The sequence below is a fragment of the Populus euphratica genome, unplaced genomic scaffold, assembly GCF_000495115.2.
Source record: "Populus euphratica unplaced genomic scaffold, PopEup_1.0 scaffold48.1, whole genome shotgun sequence".
NCBI lineage: Eukaryota > Viridiplantae > Streptophyta > Magnoliopsida > Malpighiales > Salicaceae > Populus > Populus euphratica.
Genome location: NW_011499879.1, coordinates 502,553 through 514,715, shown reverse-complemented (window position 1 = coordinate 514,715; position 12,163 = coordinate 502,553). Strand labels below are relative to the sequence as shown.

Genomic DNA, 12,163 nt, shown 5'->3' with positions numbered 1-12,163 from the left:
GTTTTTCTTAATCATAATATAATGGTGTGGTCCTTTTGTTTTGTTTGAAGTCATGTATCAACAAGAATGCTAACAAGGGAAGTATCATGCAAAAAATACCATCATCATTAGATTATTTTTATGTTTCGAAAAAAATTAACTCAGCCTACAACATAACATGAGTGACGTATCTAGTATCAAGATTAAACTATCATAATAAGCCTAAACTATCATGCAAAAAAAAAAAAAAAAAACCCAGCAGCTTGAGAAGAATAATCTCCAATGGAAGCCGCCAATTACCAGGCATGTCATACACCCAACCGACGAGACCCAATTCGAGTCTGTGCTGTTATAAGGTTCCAGATTTGATTGCTTTTGGGTCACAAAACGATTAAAAAATAAAACAAAGAAAGAAACGTCAGCTATAGAAGCCTGCAAGCAGTCCCAATTGTCAATTTGATTTTGGGGTTTAAAAAAAACCAAAAACTCAACCGGGCACGTATTCAAAATATATCATCGAAAGGAAACATCGAAAGGAAGGAGCTTTCGAGCTGGGCACCGAGGATTCTCATATTATTTTTTTAAGGTGAGGTCCCTTCCATCAATACTCGATGCTGACATTGCATGATATGACTAGCTTTTAATATAGTAAAGATTTGATTACCCTAACATAAATCCAAAATCTAGTCCTAAATGCTGTTGTCAACTTGTTACGCCACATCAACATCAGCCAGTAGTTCGAAAATAGCATGCCTATAACTTTTCAAGCGTGCATTCAGCTTTGACGAGATATAATTCAGCCAGGTGAAGTTGCATGGGCGAGACCACATAGCTCTAAATGTAAATGGGTCCTCCATATGGACCTACCAGTGCCTCCTCCAAAGACATTTCACTTGAATAACTAGACCCACTGTTGCTCATTTTTCCAGATGTTGAAACAAGGGACCTCTTTCAATCTGTCAACTATTCCAAAAAAATCAAAGCTAAGCACATGCTGGGCCGGGGTAAAAAATGAAAACAAGAAAAAATTGACTGGATTTTGCAAGCTATACACTGCCTTTTTACAAGGGGAAACTCGGGGGACATCTGTTTTAGTGGTTGAAAATGTGTTTTTTCAATTTTTTGCTTGATTTTTTTTAATTGTTTTAATATGCTCATATCAAAAATAATTTTAAAAAATAAAAAAAAACATTATTTTCAAGCATTTTCAAGCAAAAAATATTTTAAAAAATAACCACCACTACACTTATAAACATTACCTTATATTAATGCAGTTTATTGTTATGAAGGATAGCATGGGATCGAAATACAAGCCATTTAATGAACAAACTTCCACAACACCTCCAGCAAAATTCACATCACAGTACACTTGTCTTTTGACTTTGCATCAAACCTGGAAGATGAAGAAGATGTGGTTTTCCCACTGCTCCTTGGCACCTGCAAGAAAAAAAAGAGGAAGAAAGAAAGAAATCTTGTGAATCAGTAGTCATATATGGTTATAAGTTTTAAATAAAAGTGTCATTGCCTGCCTCGTTAGAAAAGAAATCAAAACAAAAGTTGAGTGATCGCAAGTAGTATCCAAAGAAAACTAAGGGATCTGCAATCAGAACAAATCATCTCTATATAGCGCACTACCTCAACCCTTAACTTTATGCCATCCTAAAATGCTGCTAAATGGAAGGTTCTTGTCAACGTCCATGAATGACAAATCCTAGATCAAACTGTCAAATTGACAGATGATCACGAGATGAGTGGGAATTCACAAACTCCACGTTAAGTTTAGACTTTAGATATGAGAAGTGCCAGAAACTCATTTAAATCATAAGCATCTTGTATTTATTGATTGGTCGCCTGCCTTAAATTAAAATACATTATTCATTAAACGTCATTAATGAAGTATCCCTACGCTGTTTTTGTTTTTTAATAGAAATCAAGTCAATGACCAGCCGAGGTAGGCCAATAAACAATAGCAACTGAAAAACTAATACCATGATTTCTTATTTCTATAGCCAACAAAATATCCAAAGCATCCAAGCATAGAAATGATAAATGATCTACCTGGGGGCCTGTGATTAGCCTTGAACCACCGGTACTGGATGCTTGCTGCATGTTATGGCGTTGTGGTGGTGGCGGCTGCTGCTGCTGCTGCTGCTCAAACTCCTGTTGCTGCAAAGCTATTGCCAGTTGCAGATCAGAGCTGCCATAATAGCACAATTAGTACATACATTCATGAATAGAGATCACTAAATTAGTAATGGTCGTATATCCACATTCCAACTAAAGATTAAATGGGTGCATAAGCAACAAAAGTGAAAAGAGTACTTTATATCCAAACCCGCTTGTGCAGCACTATCAATGCTGGCAAGATAATCCTGAGACATGTAGATTAATAATAAGTTTTAACAGTAAAATATAAAAAGATGAAAAGTTCCAAGAATATTTTGGACCAGAAGGTACATACAGCAGTACTGGTCATGGCATTGTGCTCATCCCATGGGTCATTTGAATGACTTTCCACCCTGAATTCCTTGAAGTTGCCTGTCATAAACAATGTATCTCCATTTACCTGAAATCATGGGAAGTTAAGATTAGGATACATATTCTCAGGGGAAGAAAAGATCAATATACTGAACTCCACAAACAATGCCTAGAAAGAACAATTCAGCAATTTATTCAATAAGGCATGGAAAATTCAGAAATCTGATATATACCTTTAGCTTATTTTGAGGTTACAGAAGAACATTGGAAAAAAGTCAGAAAATGAATTTATTACTCATGGGCTTTTCAAAGTTAGAAGTTTAAAGGAAAATCTTTATTACCATTGACTTCTATTAAGACACCCAATGTAGCATGATTGCCAGCAAAACTACGTTAATTTTGATTAGATGTGGAATAACACACACCTCAATCCAGATTCTAGAGTAGAAGAAAATTATGTCCTTGCATAATAGTTTTGACTAGAACTGGAATTGGGAACCAACCTCAGTATAATATTTTATCTAATGACTTAACAAAGATGATATCTGAGCACACAGTCTTACCTCATTTAGTTTCTCCCACACCAAATCAGGCTGATTAATGTAACCTTGGTCTGTAGCTAAAAGATACAGCTCACCATCATACTGCAAATTAAGCAGGAGCAGGTAAACCATTGACGTCCAGGAAAAGAAAAACAGGAATCTAAATAGTCTTTCTTTAAATGGGTCACTACTAATAACAGGTCTAATTTGAAATAAGAAGCTACAGAATAGAAGGCTAAGCCACAAAAGAGCACATCCTAAACTGTAACTAACCTTAAACATGGTGCTAAAGTGATTGTTACGGAAAAAAACACAAAGCTCTCGCTCTTTAAGCCCATCCTGTAAGCAAAAGAGACTGCAAAAAATATTAAGGAAAACAGATGATGACCTAATCCAGATCCAGCACAAAATAAAATCTACAAGGAACTGGGAAATTCAATAGCCAAGCACTGGGTCAACATACCCATAAAAGGTCAACTGACTAGCGTTGTTCTTCAAAAAGTTCCCTATCAGCTCCCCTGAAACATTTCAAATATATTCAATATATAAACTTAACACATAATATATCGTACAAAAGGATGTAAAAGAAACAAAGATATGAATAAAATCCAAGACAACTAACATATTTTAACATGAATCATCACTCACCTTGCTGTGGAGTGATTTCATCCTTGGACCTCACAGTTCTATCAGCTTGTTCTGCAAGAACCACTTCACCTTCATACATAGGCTCTCGCTCTTCATAATTTGAAGTTCCTGTATCCAAAATGCATTCCTCTCCCTCGTATATTGGCTCACTGCCATCAACACTTGAAGTAAAGTTATCAGGTGCATCTATGTTCTGCATTCTGCCAATAGATGAATCCGACTCTAGAACTGGTGGAGCTGACCCTGGTACATCCTCCTTGTCACACCCATTTGAAATATCTGCTGGTTCATGAACCTCGGTAATAGAAGTGCACTGATTCTCAACCTTCTGACTGTAATGTAAAATATCCATATGGTCTCCATTAAAAGATGCAGTACTCTTTGCACAAGAAAGGGACACTGCATCTTGAATCTCAACACCTGTGTCAACACTACGATTCTTTATTGTATCATCACAAGAGATATGTTCTCCAGATTCTGTACAAGTTGAATGATCAAAATGAACAGTCAGATCAGTCTTTAAGGAAGAGCACGCCACTTCCCCTGGAAGAGTAGTTTCCAAGGATGTTAGATTATTATTATCATCATTGCCCAACGCATTAAAACTGCCACCAATACCAACAGGTCCCCCTGATGTATCCAAGGAAGTCGCAGTCACAGCCCCCTTCATAGATGTACTTTCATCTGAACTAACAAACAAAACCCTTCCATTAACATCAGATACAAGAGAATCGCCTGCTGAACATGGCAACTCAGCCTCCGAAAATTTTAAGACCCTCAATAGTGCTGCTGCTTCTTCTAAATCCCCTTTTCTTACATTTTGATGATCAGAGACTGAACGTGGAGAGTCATCAAAAGACCTGGCTTTTGAAAGACAGGGAGAAGGAACGCCCAAAGTTGCAGTTGTAGCAGCAACAAAGTCAACGCAGTCTTCCTCGGTCTTATTTTTAAAATCTTCCCCAGTAACATGTTTACTTTCATCTTCCATGTTTCTTGTTTCCAGGGCAACAAGCTCCCCCATTAGAGTATTATAGGACTTTGACCCAATGGCATTAGCAGTATCATAGTCCTAGTGCGCACATGATTAAAGAAAACCAATCATCCCAAAGTTAAAACCAAATCACAACATCCAACCATGGAGGCTTTCTAATAACCATTGAAGGAACAAGGGAGAAGATATTGTCAATTTTACATCCTGATAATTTTAACTACTTATTTCCCCAACATTATGCAACTAACAAAACATGCTTTTGCAATTATAAGATTCTGAACTTTAAGAATCAGGAACTTACAAACAATAAAATATAAAAGAAAGCAAAAGAAAAGAACAATTCCCATCCAAATGTAATAGTGAAACCCATGCAAATTGTGAAATATCGAATTTTTTCTCAGCATCAAGATAACAAATGGGATCTATCAAAACAGAAAGAACCTGTGATCATTCATATAATAAAACAGTCTCCATCTGATGAAAGGAAATAAAGTAAGTTTTAGAAGTGACTAATATAGAAAGCATCCACAAAAGGTAAAATTACACAATCAGCATGCAAAGAATGAGATCTCATTGACATAATTTAGGATCATGGACCTCCATGAAGTGGACCCTAAAATCCCTAGTAATTACAGGGTTTTTTTTTTTTTGTTTTATACTTCTTTGATTTAGTTGTGCCTCATTTATGATAAAAAAGGAAAAAGAAAGAAGCTCTTTGTCTAAATGATCTCTTTTGAACAAGAGATTATGCAACAAACAAAGCATAACTTCTAGAAAACAATCTAACAAGACAAAAGGACGGAAAATTCAAATGCCATTGCACTGCTGACATGTTTTAAATGAGCTATTTAGTCTAGGGGTAAATCATGTCCAAATTTTAAGGCTTTAATTTGAAATAATAAATCTGATCAAGAACAGATCCCATTGCAAAGTAACAATTATCCATTGTCTCAACATATACAGCAAAAATTTTACTTGAAGGCAACTGGATATCGAATCAATACCAGTTGAAAAGGTAACCATGCACTGAATCAATAAGAGTTGATTCACAATGAAGTAGCAAAAAACTAAAAACTAATTTCTAAAAATCTTTAAGCCTCCAATTCTTGCTAGCATTACCTAATCTTCAATATGGTGCTTATAAGTTTTACTCTGGCTTCAAACAATTTTCACTGGTGGCAAAAGGTAAACAGCAAATGACCTAACATGACAAGCGTGCTTACTGCTTCACACAAGTATTTTCATTTCCTACCTTTTATTTTAAGAAAACAATTAACACGGTCTGCATGAAAAAGGATAAAAGTATTTCCTGTCAACAGACATGCCAAAATATGCAAGATTCCAATATCAAGATTACAAAAACATATTATTCCCATAAACAAGTCTGGTTCCCAAATGACATCCATCCATGAAAAACCACTATCAGTGAAGCTTTCTCCAACATATGTAGTTGGTGAAATAATTGGAATTAACCTCAGGTATGCCTACCTGCAACTTTTAGTTTCCCTTTCAAGACAAGTAGAACCAGACTAGATCGTGCTTTTTGTCTCTGCTAACTTTGAAAAGAGAGGATATACAAGATTTCCAAGTTTGCAGAGAAACAACTGTTTGAAAATTTTCTAAGCCCATCAAGTCCTAGCTCATTCATGCTCATGACCAGTTTACATTCTCTTAATCTAGAAAGTGTGAGGCTTCCTCCCCATACCATTTCAAATCTCCACAATCAAGAATCTCTTCCTAGGCATTTCTGTTGTGGACAAACTTGCACTCTCATGAACCCTAGTCCTTTAGCCAACCAAATACAAGTCACATTAATCTTAATGATCTACAAGAAACACCAAGCTTGGCATTTTAGTGTCCATGTTTTTTGTGCCCAACTATACAAACATGCCAATGTTCTCATTTTGTCATTTCCCTAGTATACATGCTGGTCGTTACCTGAAGAGGCATCCAAGCTTATACCTTGAATGACATACATGTGGAGAATTCATTTTGTTAGGCATATGTTAGTGTAAAGTGTATAAATGAAAATCAGAAAAAAGGGGAGCAATCAACGGAAGTTGAAAATTGAAGGGCATATGAAGTATAATTAGGAAAAGACCCTCTAATCAACACTTCCATACAGGCAACCAGGCATCAAAGGCATTCACCGAACAAACAAAACTGGAGTAGATTAATTTAATTTAACTGAAATATAAAATGTGAAGCTTGGAAAGTGCATACCAGGGGATCAACTATCCAACCATGGTATAAAGGAATGTCAAGCAAATCAAATATGGCACATTCTCGGGTAAACTCAAAATCATCTATCCTGCATGGTCATATAAGCTGGTTAAATAAATAAGAGCAAGCGATGAGAGAGAGCAAGGGGGGAAGAGGCCTACCTCCTAAACTTTAGATTTACATCAATTCCAGTTGCAAGTCGTGGAAGCAAATCAATAGCATCTGCAATATTCTGCTGTTGATTTTCAGCATATCCTGCATCTTTGTTCTGCATGATGAGAAAAACAATCTAAACAACATAACCAATAAAGAATAAGTATATTGAAGCAAACAAAAAACAATTGCTCGTGATTATTACATTTACATTACTGTTGGAATCAATCAATCGTTCTGCAACAAGGGATAGCAATTTCTCCTGTGAAACTTCAGCGCAATCTGGGCTCAAATTTAGATTGTTCTTTAGCAGAAGAACATTACCTATAGCAAGCCCATATGTTCATAATCAAACCTCCTTTCTGATTGTAATTCCCACCAAAACTGACAAGGTGATCCTTTGCATATATTTTATGTAATAATCCATTAGCAGAAAATGTAAAATATAATAATCTTTCAAGATAATGTAATCCAAAAACAGCAGCATTTGATGCTTAAACAATCAATCCCTTCATTTCACCGAGAAACTATTCTAGTGAGACAAATCACAAAATCCAAGCCTCTTTATGGTAGTTAAGAAAAAGCAGTGTAAAGAAAAAACTACATGAACTTCATTAAATAGAGGGTCAGGGGTGTCTAACACAATTTTTTTGGGTTAAGTGAAGTCAACTGCCGAATTTCTTGGCACCAGAACCATAATTAGCTTAACAATAGAAAAGACTATTTCTCTAAAAACTCAATCCTAAGAGTTCTTATTGCCAAAATAACAATGAACTTAACAAAAGAAAAGCATATTTTCACCTAAGAAGTGAATCCCAGCAGTAAACGAAACATGACTGAAGTTTTCTGCAAGAATTTTACGATCAACTATCCCTAATAATGAGCTGAAATCCCAGCAGTCAAATTCTCGACTTACCACACAAGCAATTTCAAGATTGCACATCGTAGATTCTGTTTCTCCATAGGTTATCAACCAGTATTAGAACATTACACTTGCCATACCTACCTAAATTCCCTTCACATTCAATTTTCTCTCAAAATTACATGCAAAATATAAAAACCTTAAAACATTGAGAACCTAAACTAAATGCCCAAGTTCTTTCAACCACAGTAGTGAAAAATATTACTTCACAACATCAATTCCAATTGCTAATTCCTTGCATTAAACTTCAATAGCATTAAAAGAAACCTTAAAAATCACAGAAGCAGTTGATCAAATTAACGAATTTTCCAATTTGCATCATTAGCAACTCCAAATTACACCTAGTTAATCAATTAACCTCAATTGAGAAGATATCCGAGAAATAAAGTGTATTCTTAAGAAAAACAAGAAACGAATTTTCAAGACTGCCTAACCCGGTCATTTTCCATAATCAAATTAGATTGCAAACGAACTTCCCTGATTTATCGGAAACCTAAAAACATTCTTTTCACTTTCGTAAAAATAAAGCAAAGCAAGTGAGCGAACGAGCAAGAAGGAGAGAGAAAATGATTACAGATGGCTAGCAGAGGACAAGGTCCATTTTCGTTTTGGAGAACGATAGGAGTGGTACGGCCTAAGAACTCTATTGTTTTGGTTTTGTGAAGGCACTCCTTCTCTTCCTCTTTCACTGCTGCTACTTGTTGTTGATCTTGATTCTGGTTTTGTGATTCTTCGCTTGGAGGAGGAGAAGCCATTTCTTTTTTTGGTATTCAAGAAGATGCTGGAGAATTGTGAAATTTTAACTTTGATCGCGAGAAAGAGAGGTGTAAACGACGACTCGTTTTTTATGTTTTTACAATAATCTGTGTTTGTGGTATAAAGATAGAGGGCGGTCTCTTAACATTACTTCTGTTTGTTTATTAGTGGTAGAAATTATTTTTTTATTTTTAGTTTGGACGGTAAGACCAAAGCTGCTCCTTTATATTTGATTTCGGTTATTTTTTCTACCGTCCTTTTCTGTGGGCGACAGTGGTGTCGTGTGAAGGGGTAGAGATCGTTTTTTAAATATTTTTTATTTTTTAATATTTATTTTTAATATCTACATGTTAAAATAATTTAAAAAAATTAAAAAAATTCTTTAAAAAAATTAAAAATTTCATGAAATACCCCCCCACACAAACACACATCAGTGAATCAATACATGTTTTTCTTTTATAATGATCGTCCTAATAATTTATGATATTTTTAAGAAATCTTAAATATTTTATATTTCTAAAAAATTGATGATGAAATTGAAAGCAATGATATGAGATAATTAATAAATTAAGACATAGAGTGCCACGTTGACATTTTTTTTAGCAGACCAGGAATAAAAAAAATAAAATTGCGGTGGACAATTGTTGTCGGCATGCCCTTTGAAGATTAAGTTTTGAAATGGTGGTGCGTTATGACCTCTTTTGTTATTGAAAATTCTGATTAGGAAAACATATGCACGTTATTTTCCATTGCGAGCAGCAAGAAAAAGGTGGGGTAATAAATAAATAACTCGAATAGAGATATATTTTAAAATAGAAAATAAACATTCATCAAACACATTTCATAATTTGTTCTATAATATGAAACGAAAATCATAAACCTTAATTACATACATCATCGAGAATTCCAAACGTAGTCTAAGTTACTTAGTAAACAATTTTTTTATTTGATATTGTAATAGTTTTTACATTAAAATTTAAAAAATATATATTCTAAAAATCAATAAATTATAATTTTTTTAACCAGTGTTGAAAGGGTTTTAAATAAAATTACGATGTGTTGATAATTAAACACTTTTATATTTATAATTTAGATAAATTAAGGAACACATCACTTTTTAATACAAAAACAAACAAAGTTTAAACATTAATCCATTCATATTCCAAGTATTTTTTTAAAAAATCAGCTATATGAAAATTAAAGGATTTATTAGTTCAAGACTTATTGCTCCTCTATTCAAAATAGAAGAAAAGGAAAAATATCACTCGTGTATTGCAACTTCGTGGGATTTTATCCTACTCAATGTTGATCGCTTAGACTTTGATTGGGTGGCAAGATTATGTTTTTTATTCAAGTAAAACCTAAAATTATGGGAGGAGCAAGCACCTTTATTTATATATTTATTTTTAATTCTCCAAACTATCACATTTATAATCTCCTAGTTGACTGTTTAAAAAACACAGCAAAAATTAGGTCAGCATTTATGCAGGTAATAAAAGCTGGCATTAATACAAAGATAACGGTACCACAGATTCAACAGAAAAAAAAGATCCTGTTGCTAGCACCGATGGACCATCCTGCTATAAAATCATGCGGACAGACACGTCCAGGTTGTGAGAAGAATGGCTTGTTCTTGACAGGTAGGAGCTTTTCTTAAAAGCCGCACGAGTGAATCTGCCAGATTTGAACTTCATCATGGAGATTGCAAAGGGGAAGTAAACTCCAGAGACTGGTTATACACAGAAATGGTAGATTCTGTAGTTGTATGCATGGGATGCAAGCTTTATAATGCCAACAGTTCAGGATTTGGCAAACCATATGTAGGGTTAGTGTTTTTTTATATATATATGAATAAGTAGGTTTAAAATGTAATTTGCTTTCAGGTCTTTGGTATTATCATTGAACCTAAAAATACACTTTTTTTGGATTTTTTTATAAAGTAAATTTTCATATCTCTTGTTTTATAATTGGAAACTTTGTTTTCATTTAAGAAAATATATGATTTTAAAGCAAGTTTTTTTTTAAAAAATATTAACATGGTATGTCCATATTTTCTATGACGTGAAAGCTTAAAAAATCATAAATGTGATGAAATTATGTTTAAAATTTACTTAAAATTTTTAATAATAAATATTTGATTTCAATCAAATTTCCATAAATAATTTATTATTAGTATTAGTATTAGTATTTTTAGATCAAACATAATAATTGAAAAAAATTATTAAGATTTAAATAAAAAATTATAATAGTATTTTTTAAATTACATAAAACTGAAAGTAAGTAAATTTAGTAATTTTTTTTTGAAATGGAAAGTAAGTAAATTTAGTAATTTTTTTTTTGAAATGTTAAAAATTTAGTAATTTTTTTTTTGAAATGTTAAAAAAAACAAAAGAAAAAAAATAAAAAAGGGTTCGACCTAGGCGTGCGTAGACATGTATATCTAGCCCTATTGTTGTTTGCCCTTTATTTTTTTGAAAAAATAACAAGTTGTGTCATAATTTAGAAATTAATCAACAGAGAGTCGAGTCAAGTCAAGCAGGCCTGGATGTCTGATCTTATTGTCACCAATCTTGTATATATTTTTTTTTGTAAAAGTAACAATTGACAAATTATGTGCCATAATTTTAAAAATGAGACGCTCCCTAGCACTTGAACCCAAGGCCCCTCCTTGTTAAGCACCTTGACCGATTAAACTATAACTTGGATTTATCATAAAATAATTTAACAAATATATTAAAATTTTATACAATTCATATAAAATCCTAGTTTTTATGGTGTTTTAGGTTAATTATTTTATCGGGGCAGTTCATTGTGATTCTAAAGAAGGGGAAAAAAAGAAGACAGCAAGATATTATAAGTAAAGACTTTTGATTAATTGTTTTCCATTTTTTTAGCTTATTGCATTATGATTACAAAGAATGAAGCATATATCTTCCCCTTAGTTTGACAGTTATGCAGGGTTACCGACTATTACATAAAAAATATTCTGAAAATAAGTGGATTTCTTCTTATTTTTTAATTAAAAATAAGAATTTACATATAAATTGATCACAACATAAAATATTATATTGTTTATATTTATATTCATTTATAAAATATTTCACTGTATTATATCGTAATTGAAGTTTAGAATACTTATAAAACTAAAGTTTATAATAAATACATATCATTATAAAAATAAAGTCAACAGTGGAACTCAAATTTTAATAAATTGAATACGTTTTTCCTTGTCATTTAAATCAGCCATTCTATATAATAATCAGCAAAGTAAATCCTTGTCGTGGCACTTGCAAGCTGCAACGTGGGGGCACGAAAATTGGGCACAGGAGGTGGAACTGTTCAAAGCGAATCCACAAGAAAATGGAAATATTACCATATAAATGCGTACCGTTGTGACGCATCAAGATTTCTTCATTTTTTTTACACCAGACTTATCATGGGTAAAATATTTTTGGTTTATTAAAAAAAAAA

The 12,163-nt window shown here is 33.3% G+C and overlaps 1 protein-coding gene across 4 annotated transcripts; it reads right to left on the bottom strand.

Moving 5' to 3' along the window:
* Positions 1–461: 461 nt before the first annotated feature.
* Positions 462–8,806, bottom strand: LOC105128979 (protein FAM63B). Of its 4 annotated transcripts, XR_842981.1 has the most exons (13): positions 8,511–8,806; positions 7,226–7,338; positions 7,023–7,150; positions 6,862–6,949; positions 3,648–4,716; positions 3,463–3,517; positions 3,273–3,354; positions 3,021–3,101; positions 2,441–2,545; positions 2,302–2,351; positions 2,038–2,176; positions 1,239–1,416; positions 462–942 (listed from the first exon to the last, which is right to left on the bottom strand). XR_842981.1 is itself a non-coding variant. In XM_011030846.1 (12 exons), exons 1-12 carry the CDS (start codon positions 8,689–8,691, stop codon positions 1,333–1,335), a joined length of 2,160 nt encoding a protein of 719 aa, XP_011029148.1. In that variant the 5' UTR covers positions 8,692–8,806; the 3' UTR covers positions 1,219–1,332. The 4 variants fall into 4 exon arrangements, 3 of the variants coding, with proteins under 3 accessions (XP_011029148.1, XP_011029146.1, XP_011029149.1); XM_011030846.1 differs by lacking the exon at positions 462–942 and having other exon boundaries at positions 1,219–1,416; positions 7,023–7,129; positions 7,220–7,338; XM_011030844.1 differs by lacking the exon at positions 462–942 and having other exon boundaries at positions 1,219–1,416.
* Positions 8,807–12,163: the final 3,357 nt, after the last annotated feature.